The sequence below is a fragment of the Nuphar pumila genome, chromosome 15 (genome assembly GCF_984573655.1).
Source record: "Nuphar pumila chromosome 15, dmNupPumi1.hap1.1, whole genome shotgun sequence".
NCBI lineage: Eukaryota > Viridiplantae > Streptophyta > Magnoliopsida > Nymphaeales > Nymphaeaceae > Nuphar > Nuphar pumila.
In genome coordinates, this window is record NC_143263.1 from 83,365,761 (window position 1) to 83,385,564 (window position 19,804).

Here is a 19,804-nt window from a genome sequence, read left to right on the forward strand (position 1 = left end):
CACAGATCTATATTAGGGTTTTACATAGAATGGGGTTTTACGTGTACACAAATCGATATGACGTTTAGACTTAGTAAAGTATAAATCGATTTACAACTTAATAACTATTAAAAAGTTGTAAATCACTATCACTATTATATAGAAGAAGTGTTCTATCATGATCTGTACAGTAACAAACATTAAGTTAAAGTTTCAAATCGTTATCACTGTTTTAAAGAAAAAGTGTTTCATCAAGATCTGTACATCAACGGACCTAAATCGTTAACGATTTGTCCTATAACAATTTTTGTTTACCAGCTTTGTCTATGTGAATGATATCCTATCGCGATTTGCTTTTACGAACATTTTCTACGTGAACGATATGTCGTATCACGATTTACCTAATGACTGATTCATAAAAGGCAGAAAGGAAATAGCTTTAAAGAAATCGACACAATGTTTAGACTTACTAAAGAACAAATCAACACGATGTTTAGGGTTTAGGATTTAGGGTTTGCGGTTTTGGGGTTCAGAGTTATGGTCTAGGTTTTAGGGTTTAGTAATTTATTAAGGGTTTAGTAATTTATTAAGGGTTTAGGGTTTAGCGTTAGAGTTTAGTAAGATATTAAGGGTTTAGGGTTTAGAGGTTTGGAGGTTTAGGTTTTAGGGTTTCAGGTTTAGGGGTAGTGTTTAGGGCTTAGGGTTCAGGGTTTCGGCAAAAGGGTTTATGGTTTAGGGTTCATGGTTTCAGGTTTAGGGATTATGGTTTAGGGTTAGTGTTTAGGGTTTAGGGTTGGGGTTTAGGGTTTAGGGTTTATGATTTAGGGTTTAGGGTTAGATACTTGTAGTATGTAATTGAAACCTGTGCGTGAGGAATAACAATTGTTGGGACATGAGGTGGCCATTTGCATGTTCAAATCATTACTCGTTTAGCGATTTCTATGGAAATTGCTTTAAAGCGTCGTACCGGTAATTAAATAGTTGTCACGTGAATCGCTATCATCAACAATTATAAATCTCTATTGCATCAAACATATAAATCATTTCTAATTTAAACATACAAGTTGTTGCTTCAAACTTACAAGTCGATGTATAAATCACACCCTTCATAAGTACATATCGTTGTAACGTTTGAGCTTCAACAATAATCCTTGTTGTACAATTTAGCAAACTTGAGTACAAATCTTGGTAACTTTATATATCATAAATCGCTATTGCGTTAAATGTATAAAATGTTGTTGCTTTAAACGTATAAATCATAACTCATAAATCATAAATCGTGTCGATTTGGATTTTTTACCAAAATATGTGTCATTCAATATCTGATGGATCAGGCTTCGCGATTTGCATTTATGATTTATGAAGTTACCACGATTACTGTTATCTAGGGTTGGTGAGGCATAACAGTACTTACGTTTATCGTATCGATTTATAATATGAATAAGCGATTATGTTGAATTGTCGTATCGATTTGTAGTATATTATTCGATATGTATATTGATGTGTGTGTTCAAATCGTTGCTCACTTAGCGATTTCTATTAAACTCGCTGCACATTATTTGAAGTATGAATTATTGTAACTAGATATTATGTGTTTGCTAGTGTCAATTATTACGATATTTGTCTTATGAATCGCTTTAAAACATGCTAATACTATAAATTGTTACTTTTATTGGCATGGTAAATAATAACTCAAAGACCATTACAAATAACTGAATCACCTTTCCTTTAACAAGGTCAACCCATTCTTTGTAAAGATCTTCAATTATTTCTCTTTGATGAGTATGTAGAACCACCAATTGAAACAATGTTTAACATAACAAACATTTGAGAAACTGTATCGATTTGAATGGTGCAGTGAGTTGCCATTACGAATGAGTTCGTTTGCTTACAAATGATATGTGGGATCTGACCCCTGGTACAGAGTTGTTGTCAGAACTTCTGCAGAAGAACTTGGAGCCAGCTGTTGCAGAGTATACTTTTGAATCTGCTCTTGTTGATTCAATATCTGATAGATTTTTAGCTGCACGACAAAGGTTGGCTCGACAACAGACGACAGTAAAAGGTGGTTCGATAGCAGACGATGGTAAAAGGTGCTTCGACAACAGGAGAGGGTAAAGGGTGCCCCCACGACAGCAGACAACGCAAAGGGTGCTCCTCCGAAGGTGTAAGGGTGATCCGGAATGGAGAGGGCAACATATTTCGAGCTTGAGACTCTTCAAGCAGAGGTGTTGCTTACGGCGAAAACAAAAGGTTATCCTCCATTTTCTAGTTGAAGGAGATTTTGGTATATTACTCGAAATATTGTTTCATGGCGCTAATGGCGAGAAAGGATACTTTAGTCTTTACAAATGCATCGGACTTTGATGCTAAGTGATGCAAACACATGGGGAAACGAGCCCCACATGCTTATATACGTGGCGCTTATTCAGACCCAAGAACACGCACCTGCCTATTCCGGGGGGGGAACATATAAACTGCTTCGATAAGTGAATGTAGGGTTTCACTAAGACACCATATGCATGTTGTAGTGATTGATTCATGCTTGATGGTCTCAACGAAGTCTGCATGCGATGTTGAACTATTATATATATATATATATATATATATATATTCTGTTGAATATATTTAATTATGGAAGCTTGGTATATGGGACTCCCCTGTTTATATTTAAGGTGTTTACATTATTGTCTTGTAACTGCTAGGTTTAGCAGAGTTCATAAGTGATGATGGACTTTTTAATGTTGTATATAAATTGTTCATTAGAAGGTTGCTTTATGCCTATTTTAATATTTGGATGTGAATGGTTCAATGAGGGGCTGACTGACTATGCCTGGTTGTTATTTTAAAAGGCTGATAGGTTCCAATCTCATGGGAGTCACCTCTTGCACGTGCCTAAGCGTGGTGACTTTTTGAGATCCAGAGGTAAGTTCACGGAGTTTTACGCTGTCAGGACAGTGAGAGTAAGGCAGGTAGAGCCACCACCGTTAGGTCTCTGTTTCTGGGGGGCGGTTTCTCCGTGTTAAGTATCAAAAGGAAAAACGGATATCTAACGGGACCCGGACATATCTGAAATTCCAGATCCTTCCCCCCCTTGCCCGCCAAAATGGTGCATCTTTGCTTGTTGGGCGGGAAAAAGGATGGCACGCCTTGACATCAAAAGATCCTCATCGGACGGTTCACGGCTGATCTTCCCCCCCCCCACCCCCAAAAACCAACCCTTCGACCCGACCCTTCCCTTTTTCTTCAAACCAAAGAAAAAAGATCTCTCTCCTCCTCCTCCTTCTCTTCTGCTGTCGATCGCATTCCTCTCTCAAGATTTTCGGTTTGCTGCTTCGATCTCCATCGCCCGACTTCCCTGGTAACCTCTCGTATGCTTCTCTCTGTTTTTTAGTTTTGCCCTTTTTCGATTTCCTTCCTGTGGTTGCGGTAATGGGAGCCCTTCCAGTCAGAGATTGAGACTTTTTCCGACTCCCATGCAATTTTTCTTTGTGGATGGAGTTGTTCACCCTTCGTTACTTTTTTTCCCTGAAGAATTTCCCACTAAGCGACGGACTTTCTAGGGTTTTGGAAAAAATGGGTCCAGTTTGAATGAGAAAGTGAAAGGAAACGGGGTTCTGGGGTTTCAGTTGGTGATGCGTCGCGCGTCTTAAGGGTACGTTTGATGCACGGTTCTCAGTGTGTTTCGGACGAACATTACGCTAAGGACGGCGATTTTCAACAAACGTTGGACGTGGCGGACGACGTTCCGCGCGTCCGCCGCGTTCTTATTCTTATGTATTTTTCTTTCCATCCCCCCCCCCCCCCCCCCCCCTGTTACAAAAATAACAGGAACCAATGGAACGAAAAATTCTCCACGGGCGCGCCGAACCATCTTGCCCGTGCCTCCTCCCGACGTCTCTCTCTCTCTCGTTGCGGTTTCCAGCAAGCCCTGCCGCCCCCACCTCCTTCTTATTCCGATCGCCGTCACCGGCGACCTCGCAGGTACCCACTTCCCTTCCCGTCGCCGGTGACTCCACAGGGGAGCCCGACATCGACGACGGCGCCTCCTCTTCCAGGTATTTTCCTTTTTCTTCTTCCCTTCTTCTCTTCTTCTTCTGTTTGCCGGAAGGCCGGCAGGAGGCTGCCGGCCCCTGCCGCGCCTCCCCCTCGCTCTCTGTGTTCGCCGGAAGGCTGGCAGGAGGCCGGTGCCACCCTGCCGCGCCTCCCCCTTCTCTTTCTCCCTCTGTTGTCGGAGGGCCGGCAGGAGGCCGGCGGCCCCTCTGCCGTTCCCTCCCGCTCTCTCTCGCAGGGGCAGTCGCCCCTGCTACCATTTGCTTCCCGGTAGGAAGGGGCACGCCCCTGCTGTCGTGGGTCTTCCCGGCATGCAATAATGTTAAATGCAAAATCAAGGTTGTTAAATGCAATAAGGCGAAGCGAGGCGTTGAGCCTGTTATGAAGCGAGGTGTTGAAGCGTAAGCTTCATGATCAAAATAATAAAATATATAATATTAATAAAATAATGGAAATTTTAAATAAGAACTACTAATAAACGACAATATAAAATAAATACTACTTTCCTATAATTTACGACAGTAAATAAATACTACTTTCCTATTTCAAATGATGGGATTCGTGTTCCCTATTGACTGTTAATTGGATATAGTGGAATTCATGGTGATCCAAGGCTTTTGATTTTTCAGTTCACCAAAATGCCAGAAATTCTGGACTTTTGCTTAGGGGTGGTGACGTGGGGCGAATTACGCGATCCTGATTCTATAATCCAGGATGGTGATTTAATGCAAGATAGTCAGGGTCAATGTTATCGGTATCGATCCTCGACCGATACACATAGTATCGACAGAAAATCAATACTCTTCATCCCTGAATTGGCTATTTTTAAATAAATGTAAAAAATACTAAAAATTAATTTAATACTATTTTAACATTATTTTAATGGTTTTAACATGTGTCATGCTATGATTGACACATTATATATTTTTTTTTGGCCGATATAGAATGATTCACTTGAGTATTGGTATCGACAGATACAGTTGAATCAGTGGCCAAACGATTCGACAACATTGGTTAGGGTGTTCAGAATCCTAAAGTGGATCTAAGTACAAATCTAAAGCCTAGACAGGAGGAGGCTATTGTGTGGAGGTCATCGAGGTGAACAAAAGCAGCGTACGTACAATCCATCTCCCTACTTAGAACCCAATTTGATCCGAAGTTTTAATGGGTCGCGCATCAGATCTCATGTGTGGGGTCCAGATCTTAGATCTGGCCTATCATCTTTAAATAGGCCTTAGGAGCAAGATAGAGATAGTTTTTGGAGATTAAAAATCCTAATTTTTCTTTTGCTTGTTATATTGCTTTCATTCCTTTGATATTAATCTTCCTCGGTTTGTTTTCATTAATTTTAATTTAATTTTATAGCTTTAGTTGAATTTTTCGTTAATGCTTTCATTTTCTTGTTTCAAACGTGTAGGTTTTAGGAACGACCTTTCTGCTTCTCTACAACAGGTAGATATTAGGAACACAATCTGAGGCCATTCAGGTCCTGACACTACAATTCTAACCTATGCCATAAAGATTTATGGACACGAGGACATGTGACGCGAGTTTGACTTTTTTTTTTCAGAAGAATAGGACATTTGGACACGAGGACATGTGACATGAGTTTTTTTTTTTTGCTTTACATGATGCGTACGCCTTAGAAGCGAAGCGCGCCTCGACGAGAGGCATGCACTTCAAGCCTGCAAACGCCTCAGTTTCTTGAGCTTGCGCTTCGCCTCTGAGGCGTACCCTTCAGGTACTGAGGCGTTCGCCTCTAACAACACTGAGCAAAACAACACATGCTTTAGATTGCTATGCTATATTTTCTGCAACTGAAGTTATTTTTCAGGATCCGAAGACAAGGAGGACGATTGGTAAAGGAAAGGAATCAAATGGGTTATACATGCTGGATGAGTTCAAAAAAACTTTTGTTGCTGTATATTATGATGAAAATTATCTATATTATGATGAAAATTATTTATGGCATGCTAGACTTGGATATGCTTCTTGTCGTGTGTTGCAAAAATTAATACCTTCTATGAATTTTGATTGCAATAAATGCAAAGTATGTATACTTGAAAAAATGACTAGACCTCCTTTTCCAATCTTTGAACATTTTTCTGAGCATGCATTTGATATCATTCATTATGACGTCGGGTGACCATCGCCTCTAGCCTCTAGCCTCTAGAAATGGATTCAAGTATTATGTGACGTTCATTGATGATTTTTCATGGTCACATGGATTTATTTTTTGAAAGGCAAGGATGAGGATGAGGTTTTTTCAAAATTTGAAGTTTTTTACAACCTCATACAAACACAATACAATTGCAAAATAAAAATTTTGCGAATAGATAATGGAAAGGAATATGTGAATGAAAAATTTATCAACTTCTAAAGGAAACATGGTATGAAACATGAAACTTCTTGTGTCGGAACGCCGCAGCAAAATGGCGTCGTTGAAAGAAAAAATTGACACTTATTGGAAGTCACTAGGGCTTTGATGTTTCAGATGAATGTTCCTAAAACTTATTGGTGTGATGCTGTTAGTACTGCTGGATATATTATAAACCATCTACCAACTCCACATCTTGACTATAAATCTCCTATTGAAATGCTAAAAGGTAGACATCACTCTATCAATCATACGAAGACCTTTGGTTGTGTTGCTTATGTTTGGAATCAACCAATGCATAGAAATAAGTTGGAACATAGAGCAATCAAATGTGTCTTTTTAGGTTATTCTCCATCTAAAAAAGGTTATTGTTGCTTTGTTGTAAAGAATAAAGAATAAAAAATTGTATGTTTCAAGAGATGTACACTTCGTTGAAGAGAAAGCCTTTTTTGAAATCGAAGGTAGTAGACGGGGGGAGCTTTCGGGTCACACTATAACACTTTCTAACATAACTCAGGATGATAAATTTTCTCATGCATATGACCAATTCAACACTAATGGCTTTATTCTTGAGAATGTTAGCAATAACAATTCTACCTTTGAAAACGTTGAAAATGGTAGCAGTCAAGAAATTGTCCTTCAAAGGTCCGAAAGAGTTACTAGACCTTCAAGCAGACTTTGTGACGTACCAGACATCATCATATCCCATTGAAAGACAGTTTCAGTATAATCATTTGCCTAATAAATATGTTGCTTATCTCACTGAAATCTATAAAGTATAAGAACCATGTACTTATGAAGAAGCATTGCTAAGTCAAGAATAGCGCAAGGCAATAGATGAAGAACTCAAAGCCTTAAAGAAGAATGGAACCTGAAAAGTTGTGACAAAGCCCAAGGATAAAAAGATGGTTGGTTGCAAGTGGGTTTATCGTATAAAGTTTAAAAGTGATGGCACCATTGAGCGGTTCAAGGCCCGTCTTGTAGTGAAAGGATATTCTCAACCCCCGGTATTGACTTCACAGAAACCTTGACTCCCATTGCAAAAATGAATACGCTAAGAATTCTTCTCTCTATTGCTAGTAATCTTGACTGGGATATCTTTCAGTTATATGTAAAAAATGCTTTTTTGCAAGGAGACATGATTGAAGAAGTTTTCATGAAAATGTTGTTGGGACATCCAAGTAGAGACAATCTTAGTGTTGCCTGCAAACTTCAAAAAGCTATATATGGGCTTAGCAGTCTCCAAGAGCTTGGTATTCAAAGTTAAGTCAAGCATTGAAAACAAATAATTTTTCAAAATGTGCTTTTGATAACACTTTATTTGTGAATACGGATTCCAACAATATTACTGTGATATTAGTTTATGTTGATGATATCATAATAATAGGAAACAATACAGAAAACATCAACAGTGTTAAGACATACTTACATAAAACCTTTGATATCAAGGATTTGGGAAAATTAAAATATTTTTTGGGAATTGAAATTGCTCACTCAAATAAGGGGTTGTATTTACTATTGATTTGTTGAATGAGACAGAAAAATTGGTGCTAAACTTGCTGAAACGCCAATTGAAGTCAATCACAAATTGGAGAAGGCCGTCAAAGATTCGATTGAGGATATAACCAGAGTTACCGGAAGCGCCTAGGCAAAAGGGGAAGCGCGCTTCCCCGAAGCGCGCTTCGGAAGCGCAAAACGTCGCGCTTCCGAAGCGTGAGGGGAAGCATCCCCCTTTTTTGGGAAGCGCGCTTCCCTTTTATGGGAAGCACGTCCCCCTTTTATGGGAAACGCGCTTCCCATAAATGGGAAGCGCGCTTCCCCCTCGCTTCCCCATTTTTTTCATTTTTTTTCGCTTCCCCTCGCTTCCGGTTTGCTTCCTAGGTCGCTTCCGGTTCGCTTCCTAGGTCGTTTCCGAGACGGTTCGGAATTTTCTTCTAAGTGGTCCCCCGCTTCCTAAATTTTTGAAAGTGCCTCGCTTCCCGCTCCCGCTTCCCGTATCGCTTCCCGCTCCCGCTTCCTTGACTGGTAACTCTAGATATAACTCAATAATAAAGCTTGTAGGAAAGGTTATTTATTTGACCGTAACGCAACCAGATATTGCGTATGCCGTTGGAGAGGTAAGCAAATTCATGCATGATCCACAGAAAATTCATCAAGAAACAGTTGATAGAATACTTTGATATATTAAAAAGGCTCCTGGTCAAGGAATTTGGCTTAAAAGAAATGGACATACAAATGTTTATGTATGTTCGGACGCTGATTGAGTTGGTAGTGCTCTTGATAAAAAATCCACAACAGGTTTTTGCATCTTTGTCAGATGAAATGTGGTGTCTTGGAAAAGCAAAAAACAAAAGGTGGTATCAAGGTCAATTGCCAAGGCTGAGTACAGAGCAATGGAAACCACTGCATGTGAGCTCACTTGGACCAAGACACTTATCAAAGAAATTGGTCTCAAAGTTCATACACCAATGCCACTATATTGCGATAATCAAGCTGCAATACATATCACCGCAAATCCTGTGTTCCATGAAAGGACAAAGCACATTTCATTGAAATAGACTGCCATTATGTTAGAGACAAGGTGCAAAACAAAGAGATTTCTACTTCGTTTATGCCCGAGTTCTAATCAGTTGGCAGATATTTTTACAAAGGCGGTTGGTAAAGAACAACTTTATCGAGCTCTTGACAAGTTGGGGTCTCATAATATCTTCGACTCCCAGCTTGAGGGGGAGTGAAGGAAAGAGAGCATTATGCGGGAAATCAGATCGGCATTGTTATGAGTTTGTTACGTTCCAGATCAAGGAATATTGTGTTGCCTTATCAGATAAATTCTTTTTCCTTGTTTTTGCTCCCTATATATATCTGCACTCTGAATGAATATGATATGAGAAAATAAAAAGAAGAGTTATCGATTTCTCTCCTTGGATGTTGGTCTGAAAGACCGAACCACGTTAAATCTCTGTTCTTTTTCTTTTTAGCATCTGTCTCTCTCACAACAAAGGAGAAGATCTCAGCCTCTATAGTTGCATGTCACAAATCTGATTACATGTGTCTCTTCCTTGGGCTTTGTTTATTCTTGCTGAATCACATTCCGTCTTCTTTTCTTACCATCCATTACGATGGCGCGGTTAGTGGCAAAATGCTATCTTTGGTGTCCCTCCTAATTTGGATTCTCAATCTCGGTCCTTTTCACGCCCTAGGACATCTCCTTTTTCTTCTCTATTTTTTGACATTTGGTATATAGCGCATCTCTGCCATCCTCTTCTTCTAGGCTTTCTTTTTAGTTGCTGCTTGCTTCAGTCTCTTCATTGAGTTCCATGAAATAATTGTTGCCTTTTACAATGTGAAGTAAACATGATTCATGTATTTGATATTGTTGATGGTTTCTCAAAGGGATGTTAATGATGGTGATGCTCCTAGACTGGAAGTTTGTGTCCTTTGATAACTGTTTGTTATTTATACGCCTGGCAAGTTTGATTGGCTAGTCTCTTGTGTTTGTTTCTTTGTAGATAGCTGTATGGTTACTGTTTTCCGTTGACAAATTTTGCCTTTTAATGTATCGTCTCTTGAGTTTTGTCTAATTGCTCTTCTTGTTGGTTTTGTAGTTGGATCAACTTTTTGGAGATGGCAAAGAAAGGGAAGTCTAAGACCCATGAGGAGGTAGAGGATGAGGTTGAGGAAGAACCAAGTGACAATTGTGTGGGTGAAAAGGCTGGAACCGCAAAGAGTTTATATGATGTAAGCCACCAAAAATTTCCTCTAAGAAGATTTATCTTGATTTTTTCAATGGTCTGCGACAATATTACTGCACTGTTCTATTACCGAGGCTTTGTATCTCTTTTCAGTTCATTCAAGTTGCTTTTGTTTTTTTCTGTTGGGTATCTTCGTTTAATACTTCCATGACAAATTAGTTTTCTTGTGTACCATGGTTATATTTTTATGTATCACTTGCTTGAATATGAGATTATCTATCTTACTTGGAATCTGTTTTTCCTTCTCCTTTCTCTGTTTTTGTTAACTAGCATAGCGCATTATTAAGAACCATTTAGGAAAAGCCATAACAGAAAGAGTGTTGGTTACGTTTTACCAATCCATGCATTTAAGATTACACATGGTAGTGCCTAGAGCAGTGCTGAGAAACAATTACTGAGGCAATACGGGATACTTCCCAAAATGGCAAATGTAATTCTAAGCATTATCTACAACTCTAATAATTTAATTAATAAGATTTTTATATGGATGTTTTTATTATGAAAGATTTGAAGGTGTAGGTTTATTATAATTAATTATAATTTATTTAAAAAGATGTTAATATAATAGTTAGATCCTATGAGTGGACCCTATGTTGGATCATGGACCCAATAGAGATGATTCATAGTCCATGCGTGAGACCACTTACGAGTTTCAAAATCTTAGAAAAACAAAATTATTGATTTTGTTTACCATGGATAAAAAGGTGACAAAAGGTTGATATTTTTTTGGGAACTGCAAGAAGGGCGTCACCTAGAAATTGGGATAGAAGTTCCAACCTCCTCTATTTAATGTCTCGAGTCTCTTTCTTTCCCCATTGGCCATTTTGAGAAAGAGAGCAAGGGAGAAGAGAGGATCAACTTTTCAGTCAGCCATTTTATAGATCGTTGTTTCCTAGGTAAGCCTTCTACTCCATGATTTTTTTGGTGACTGGCCATATTAGCTGATTGTGTTTGTGTTTTGGCTTGTTTTTGTGTGTTGGGTCTGAGGTGAGGTCTGTACTAGAGTTACCGAAAGCGCCTAGGTAAAAGGGGAAGTGCGCTTCCCCGAAGCACGCTTCGGAAGCGCGAAACGTCGCGCTTCCGAAGCGTGAGGGGAAGCGTCCCCCTTTTATGGAAAGCACGCTTCCCCCGCGCTTCCCCCGCGCTTCCCCATTTTTTCCATTTTTTCGCTTCCGGTTCGCTTTCTAGGTCGCTTCCGAGACGGTTCGGAATTTTCTTCTAAGTAGTCCCACGCTTCCCCGCTTCCTAAAATTTTGAAACTGCCTCGCTTTCCGCTTCCTCGATTGGTAACTCTGGTATGTACCATGGCCATGGACAACAACGGCAATTTGTTCATACACATAAAGGTATGCATGCATTTTATGGTTGATATATGCATAGAGGTGTGCGTAAATGGTTTGTTTATATATGCATAAGAGTATGCATAAATTGTATGGTTGTCCATGCATAAGGGTATACGTGATTTGTATGCTTACATCATCATAGGATGACATAAAGGTTACGTACCTTAAATCGTAAATATTGTGTTTGCGTTTTAGAGACTTAGTAAGGGTCTGCGGAAGTGTGTTGAGACATGATGTGTCTCACGCTTCATATTTTGTGATTTTCAGATCCATGTGCGTAGGCGGGCCGATGTTGCAGCACACAGAGACTTCAGGATTTTTGGAAAGGATTAGACTTGACTGCTTCTATCATTATCATTTTGGTTGTAAACTCTGAAATTTCATTTATGGAATAAATGAAATCTATTTTGATATGTTGTGTTGTAAATGGTTTGATTCTAAATCTGTCACGTGCCCGAATTTGGGGTAGCTTCAAAATGATTTGAGAAGACATCCACTGTGTTAAAAAATAATTATGAACAAAAAATCTCCCTAGATTTTCGGATTTCGATTTGGGGCATGACAATCTCATTTACTTATTTTGTATTCACTTGAGTTCTTTTTCTTTTAAAAATTGTTATCAATTATGTTACATTTCAATTTGAACTTAGTTTCATTATTTGATTTTCCTAATTATAGTGATTTGGATTTGTTGTTTCATACACACATACATATAAGTTTATGTGTGTGTATGACCGTGTCCTCGTGTCCTAGTTTTTGAAATTATTGTACCATACCAAGTGTACCCATATCGTGTCCTGTTCCTGCATCCTTATCCATTTGACATAGCTTTAAGGTTACACCTTCCCTATCAGTAGATAATCATGTTTTTTTTTTTGTAGAAAATAATCATGTGGTGGTATTAAGGTGCATAGTAAATTCTCTTGGAAAGCCATCATAATTGGAGCTCATGGAAGGCAATCTCTTCTTTACTAGACAAAGCAAAATTGCTAAATCTAGAGAAGGATGACTCATAATCTCATAAATAAGCAATTTAGTCTCCTGATTTGAAACTTATTGTGGAAGAACTAGTTACTAGTCCCACTTGTGAAAATGAAAGTTTGAGATCTTCCTCCACTGCCTCTTGGGAAGGGCAACCATTGATATCAGATGGTTTACAAGGTAAACGCCAAGATAGATGGAGCAACAAAAAAGTACAAGGAAAGATTGATGGCCGAGGAATGTAATCAACAATATGTGATAGATTTTTTAGATTGCATTTGCACCAGCAATTCATATGATCATAATGGGAACATTGTTATGGTTGCATTACTTAAATAATGGAAAATGCACTAGTCAAATGTAAAAAATGCATTTTTGAATGGATATTTGAATAAAGAAGATAATATGGAATTTCCACCAAGGATGGTGGACAATTAAACTCGTGTTTGTAACTTTGTAGTGTGAGAAGAGCATTATGTGGACTCATGCAAGCTTCAGAGTTTGGTTTGAAAAGTGATAAGATAGATCAAGGTTAGATGCTGAGATGCATGCTTTGAGTATTTGTATGAATATGATGCTTGAGAAGCTATGGATCGTTGTAAGGAAATGCTAACAAAGCTGATGGAAGTATTAAAAGCTATGTCACATGGGTGCGGGTGCGGGTGCGGGTGTGGGGGTGCGGCACTTTAAAAAAATTTGGGTGCAGGGGTGCGGCATATATATATATATATATATATATATATATATATATATATATATATATATATATATATAATTTGTGCAGGGGAGGGGTCGAAGAGGAGGAGAGCAGAGGGAGTTGGGGGCATACCTGGAGCAGTTGGCGGTGGCAGAGTGGTCTGCAGCAGCGGCCACTCTGCAGCAGCGGCAGAGTGGTCCGCAGCGACGGCGGAGAGGTCGGCGGAGAGGAGGAGGTGGCATCGGGCTCCCCTGAGAGACGTCTGGAAGAGAGGAGGCGAGCGAGAGAGCAGAGGAGCGTGGGAGGGGAGAGTACAGGAGAGGATTAGGGCAAAAAAAATTGCCCTAATCCTCTCTTCTCAGCCCATTTCATTGGGCATTTTTTTTATGTCCAAAAATTGGACCAAAATGACCCTGGGTGCATTGACCGCACCCAAGGTCCAGTTGACCACACCGGGTGCCGCACTCTCATGTGCACCCACGTTGCGTCGACGCGGGTGCCGCACCCGGTTTGTCGAGTCCCTGTGACATAGATTAAAAGATTTTAAGGCTAAATTACTGGTGAAAGGTTATGTGCAAGAACATGGTTTCAATTATGATGAGACATTTAGACCTGTTGTGCAAACTAGAAGTTGTCTTTCTTTAGCTGAGACACAATTGGAAATCATACTAGTGAGAGTTAAGTAGTCTACATGGAGCAGTTGTGCCCAGGATTGATCCTATAAGGAAGGTACTCTGTTACCATACTCAAAGCCACATGCTGAAACAAGCACTGAGAGCATGATTTGATAGCTTGTCATGTAGTAAGGTCTCACTTTTTATTTCTTATGGACAACATGAGATCAGAGACTGCTATATGTGAATGATATTTTGATTACCAGAGTTAGTACATGTTCTGCAGTACTGCATGTGAATACTGCACCAATATGAAAAGTTATTAATTTTACTTGAGTCCCGGGTTCTTCAATGGATTGATCTATAATATTGCCTACTGCTTCTCCCAATTCAACCATGTGACCATGGGTGAAGTTTAACATCATTGATAAATTCAACTAATGAAGGGAATTCAACTATGGGCTTTGCTCAGGAGGTTATGGATAGCTTGTCAAGAATAATCCCAAACTTAATTTAGGGTGACCATCATAGACCTAGATATGTCTTTTCTAACATGTAGTAGTATTTAGATAAAAATTATTTCTGCCATCTGTACTACATACAACAATATATTGAACTACTTCAACAAGTCTATGCCTGAGTTTTCCAGTGTCTGATGTTCATGCAATCGTATCCATGACTTCTGGATGGGCTTCTGTAACTCATCATAAGATGAAATCTTTGACAAAGTTCCATTAGAATTAATAGGTGGCTATGAGATTTTTTATGAGCAGTTCTCTCAAATAATGTAGCTTATGACTTTTCATTATCCATTTGTGGTCCTTTTTCTCAGGTGTTTATTTTGTTTGGGCCTTCAGTTTAATGTTTCTATGTAGCAGTCTGTGGTTATTAGCAATAGCTCGTCAAATCTATCAATTGGGATCATAACAAAAATATATTTTGAATTGCTTAGACATACCAATAGATTGGCCACAAGCCTATGTAAATTTTGATGGCATTAGATTCTTGATTAGGGGAAAAGGAAAAGAATCGTCAAGACCAACCAAGTATGGAAGCATAAATGGTGTATTAGGCTTGTAGCCACCACTCATCCAGGCACGTTGATGAAATATCTCAATTTATGCATGTTCACTTCCCACTTTGATGCTATCAAAAGAATATTAAGATATATCAGGGCAGCATCCACAAAAGGCCTTTCTTATAAAACTATGCAACTCTATCTTGATTCTGTAAGTGACAATTGTTACATACTCATATGCCAATTGGGCTGGAGGTTCGAGGACACATCCTTCACTGTCTGGTTATTGTCTATTCTCAAGCTTGCATTTGGTGTCTTGGAGTAGCAAGAAACAAAGTATGTTATCAAGATCAAGTACAGAGCTGGATATTAATGGTTGCCTTGGTTAGGTGCGGAGGTTACATGGATTAAAAAGCCAATCACCTCCTTACATCAAATTATTGGAAAAATCATTGTTATATTGTGACAATCATACCACAATGTCTATTATCATTGACTTTAATGCAGCATAATAAAAAAAAGCACATTGAGACCTTAGTTATCAAAAGGCGACACCTAGTCGCAGCCCCACCGCCTGGGCTTTTAGCTTTTAAGTTTGGGCGGTGGGGCTTTTCTACTGCCTAAGCTGTCCCCGACTAGGTGTGGGGACAGTTATGTCTTTTTTTTAAACTTTGTTAACCAGGTTTGGACTTGTCCAAACTTGGTCAATTGTGCCAAGGGGCAAGTGTAAAAGGGGAAGGGCTACACCCTTCCTCTCTCTCTCTCCCTCGGTTTGTTGCAGTGAGAAGAAGAAGAGGAGGCCCATTACACTCTCCCTCTCTCTTGGTTTTCTTCTTCTCTTCCCACCCACACACACACAGACCCTTTTCTTTCTTTTTCCCTTTTCTTTTTTTTTCTTCTTGTTTTTCCTTTTTTCCCTATAGTTTATGTTTTTGAGTTATATATTATATACTCTGTGTTTGTGTGTTTCATACATATATAATAATATGTAAGTATATATGTTCTCTGTATCTTTTCTCTCTCACACACACAGATGTTGATGCACACACACACAGAGTAGGTTATTTAATATAATTGCTTTCTAGTGTTCAACGACATGTGTTTTGTCTATTGTGGATTGTTGATTGATTTTATGTTGTATGCATGTTTGTTATTCATTTTAGCAGTTTGTTTACATATTTTTTATTTATTTTTAATTGGGGTACCAACTAGTTTGCCTAGTCCCCATTAGTCTTTTTAGGGGCTCACCGCCTAGGCACTGGATACCGCCTTTGACAACTAAGATTGAGATTGGTAAACACTTTTTTCATGAGAAGATAAGAGGATCAATAGTTAGAACCATGACTCGTTAGTATCTAAATTGAGTGTCTAATATCATGGCAAAGCAACTTTCTTATGCCATTGTACGAACAAGAGCAAAATCTCGATGGTCTTAGACCATGCTTGATTTGATGGGGACGTGCAAGGGCATTTCTATCATTTCACTTAATAAGGACATTCTGGTCATTATATTTTAGTGCAACAACAGCATTACCGTAATTGTGCATGTGGATATTATATGTGGCACATTTTTATATGTAGGGATACATTATGTAATTTTACTAGCTTTGAATGTTATAGGCATAGATTCAAATCCTTTATTGGTGATGTTCATTTTTCTCTGCTAAAAATAGTTGCTGTTATTGATGCTTGTTGACCTTGGAACCAATATGATATCAATGGAGGAATGTTGGATTGTGATGGTTCACTCTTTAATCACCTTTGTTTTTGTTTTTTTTTGCCAAATTTAAGTTTTTGGCGTATCAATTGCATACTCTCCAATTGGAAAATCTATCATTTGTTCGAACAGGTTGCTAGCTGCCTTTAGTTTAAGAACGTGCTCTACTTTGGTTATGAAGGCATTGGTCTTTTTGTTCCTTCTTTCTATCAAATATTAGGATAATTTTTGCATAATGATGGTTTGTTGTTATTTATAGGTTCTAGGTGTGGAAAAAACTGCTTCCCAACAAGAAATAAAGAAAGCATATTACAAGTTGGCCTTGCGTCTCCATCCTGACAAAAATCCTGGTGATGAGGTACAATGTGATGATCGTCTTGTGGCGTCCTTACAAAATTGTTTTGTTCCTTCAACTCTATTATTCATTTATTTTTTCTGTGGATGTCTTTGTCCATAGGAAGCCAAGGAAAAGTTTCAGCTCCTGCAGAAGGTAATATCTATTCTTGGGGATACTGAAAAAAGAGCAGTTTATGATCAGACTGGTTGCACTGATGACGACGTGAGTAGTTTCTTTCAAGTTTTGTGTGTTTGGATATTGAATCATTATGTTATTATCATGAATTTTATCTCTTCTTTCTGAATGTGCAGGCTTTTACTGGGGATGCTGTTGAAAGCTTGCATGAGTATTTCAGGTCAATGTACAAAAAGGTGTGTTGAAATGCCAAAGGAGCTCTCCTTCCTTGGTAGTGTTTTCTGGAAGCCTGCTGAGAAAAGGTTTCTCCTATGTTTTATAGGTTACTGAAGATGATATAATTGAGTTTGAAGCTGCCTACAGAGGATCTGATTCAGAGAAGAAGGATTTGAAGGATTTTTATAAAAAATTCAAAGGCAACATGGATAAGTATGCATCTTTTTTAATGGTTTGTTCATAGAATAATTTCTGATTTCGGAAATTCAGTGTTCCTAATTTGATATGGTTTTATGTACCTATAGGGTCTTTAATTACATGATATGTTCAGATGAGAAGCTGGATTCACACCGTTTCAAGGACATCATCGAAGAAGCATTAGCTGCAGGTTTAATATCTGTTTTTCCCTTATTGTTTTTTGTTAATTTTGTCTATGTGCTTTCCTTTCCTCTGAAAACAAGTGTTGGCATCATTGTCTACTGTTTAACCATACAGTGTGATCAAATTATTGTTTTCCAAGTTTCTTATTGAAGTGTTCGTATTTGAAAGCAGCCTTGGATTTAAATATTTGGTCACATAATGTTTTAGATTTTTCTTTCCCGTATCTACTCTGTTATCATGTGTTTCTGTTAGAAAGTTTTCATGGTTTTTTGGCAAAGGTTTAATTTCTTCCATTTTCAGTATTATTGTTTTGCCTTTGAGAGACTGATGCCTATTAGTTTGAAGCTTGTTATTATCTAGCAGTGTTTCTTGGTCACCAACATATTCCAGGGTGTGTAAAAATCTCAAATTCTGTAATTGTTTCTTATCTTAATCATTTGATAGGAGAGCTCAAGGCTTCCAAAAAATATCAGCGATGGGCTGCAGAAGTCTCACAAAGAAAGCCACCAACTGATCCACTTAAAAAGCGTGGCAAGTTAGTTCTTGATGCTGAACCAACATTTGAAATGCTCTGAAATATATTCCCTTCTAACATTTGTTCCTTTTGATTCACAGATCAAAGAAGGAAGCAGATGTTGATCTGCTTGCTGTTATTTCTCGACGCCGAGAAGATAGAAAAGAGCGTTTTGACTCCATGTGTTCATCCTTCGTTGCAAAATATGCAACTGGTAAGGCCAATCTTGAACCAGAACCAACAGAAGCAGAATTTGAAGCTGCAAGAACAAAGCTGGAGATGGGTAAAGAGCGGGCAAAACGAAAGCAGAGGTGAAAAAAATAATATTTTTTCACGTTCTGCTGCCAATAGGCACCTCCATTAAACCAGGTTCTTGGTGAACATTGAAGCCTTAGGACAGGTGGAGGAACTTTGTGATTGTCAAATATATATGTTTTTATGGGTGGACATCGATGCCATGGCAGGCATTTTGTTATAGTGGTCTATTTCTTCTTCCCAGCTAAGAAGCTAGTGTTATGATGTTTTCTATAAACGTTACTTATGATAGAGTATAACAACATAATTGAAAATAAGATAGATTTTTTATGAGGTACAAGGGGGCTTATTTGAGACATGTACTTAAGGGTGTGTTTGAATCGCTGATGTACGTTGACAGGACGCTCCTGAATGTCCTTGCACGTCTGCGAACAAGACAGAACACACTGTCTTAGCCCGTCCATGCACCTCAACAAATAATTTTTTTGTTGCTCAAAACTTTTGTGTTAATGGGTGTCGACATGGACACGTTTCGGTGCAGCTAAAAGGGGTGACGCTGATACAAAAATGGGGCTAACGTTGAAGCTATTCGATCAGCACACAACCCACATTCCTGGGTACCGTTGTGCTGCTAAGGAGGAATCGGTGTTGTTTTGCTAACGGGCTGTTGGGGCTGCTCCTTTCAATGCACAGTCGTGCATGATGCAGCTGTCAGAGGTTCCTGTTGATGGTGCTGAAGGCACGATTCTGGTAGCAATGCCCACCCCGATGGTGAGGCTGAGGCTAAGGCTTAGTTTTATTTTCAATCAAATGTCAAATAAACTGTGTGCTGAATATGACTGAAGAGTATAGACAAATTCTGAACAGTAGTAAGCAACTGAAAGAATGACTGAGAAGAAAAGGAACAAATGCTAAAAGACAAACAAGCTTTTCAGAACTCTAATGCAAGAATATAATAAAATTAAATTACTGACGGAGCAATAATAACCAAAAAGAAAATAGCAAAGGCCTCAGACCGTAAAGGAAAACAATAATAAAATAAGGAAAAGGGAACTGCTGAAGAAAGAAAAACTGCGGCTGTGCTTTTTGAAAATTCTCTATCCCCCGCACGCAACCCTAAGTTATTTAAAAGGGTTTGGCTGAATCCGGGTCTCGGGTCCGGACCCAAACTCGAAACACGGCTGTGTGTTGTTGGGTATGGGACGTGCTCTGCATCAGAGTGTCTGGTTTCTCTGTTTCTTGTGTGTGTGGGGGGGGGGGGGGGCAGGGATGTGGATGGAGCCTGCACTTCGTTCATCCCTTGGACAGTGAATCAAACACCCCTTAAGAGAAATTGAGTAGCAACTATGATTCTTACAAAACACATGAAACCTATGTCAATGTGTTTTTACTCCAATGAGCTCTTCACAAGTGAGTGAGGTGTAAGAAGGCTTAG

The 19,804-nt window shown here is 38.9% G+C and overlaps 1 protein-coding gene across 2 annotated transcripts; it reads left to right on the forward strand.

Annotated features, from left to right (window-relative positions):
* Nucleotides 1-3,248: 3,248 nt before the first annotated feature.
* Nucleotides 3,249-18,646, forward strand: LOC149815810 (chaperone protein dnaJ 6-like). 2 transcript variants are annotated; one of them, XM_089989984.1, is made up of 9 exons: nucleotides 3,249-3,340; nucleotides 10,015-10,147; nucleotides 16,791-16,889; nucleotides 16,989-17,090; nucleotides 17,180-17,239; nucleotides 17,326-17,432; nucleotides 17,525-17,607; nucleotides 18,045-18,135; nucleotides 18,216-18,646. In XM_089989984.1, exons 2-9 carry the CDS (start codon nucleotides 10,034-10,036, stop codon nucleotides 18,427-18,429), a joined length of 870 nt encoding a protein of 289 aa, XP_089846110.1. In that variant the 5' UTR covers nucleotides 3,249-3,340; nucleotides 10,015-10,033; the 3' UTR covers nucleotides 18,430-18,646. The 2 variants fall into 2 exon arrangements, with proteins under 2 accessions (XP_089846110.1, XP_089846109.1); XM_089989983.1 differs by lacking the exon at nucleotides 3,249-3,340 and adding an exon at nucleotides 3,895-4,037.
* The last annotated feature ends 1,158 nt before the right edge of the window (nucleotides 18,647-19,804 follow it).

Bases quoted from the DNA above. Each gene is read 5' to 3' on its own strand.
- LOC149815810 (XM_089989984.1), top strand. From the start codon at position 10,034: ATGGCAAAGAAAGGGAAGTCTAAGACCCATGAGGAGGTAGAGGATGAG. The intron at 10,148-16,790 runs GTAAGCCACCAA...TGTTATTTATAG, and splicing joins CCGCAAAGAGTTTATATGAT to GTTCTAGGTGTGGAAAAAAC. The intron at 17,091-17,179 runs GTGAGTAGTTTC...CTGAATGTGCAG, and splicing joins CTGGTTGCACTGATGACGAC to GCTTTTACTGGGGATGCTGT.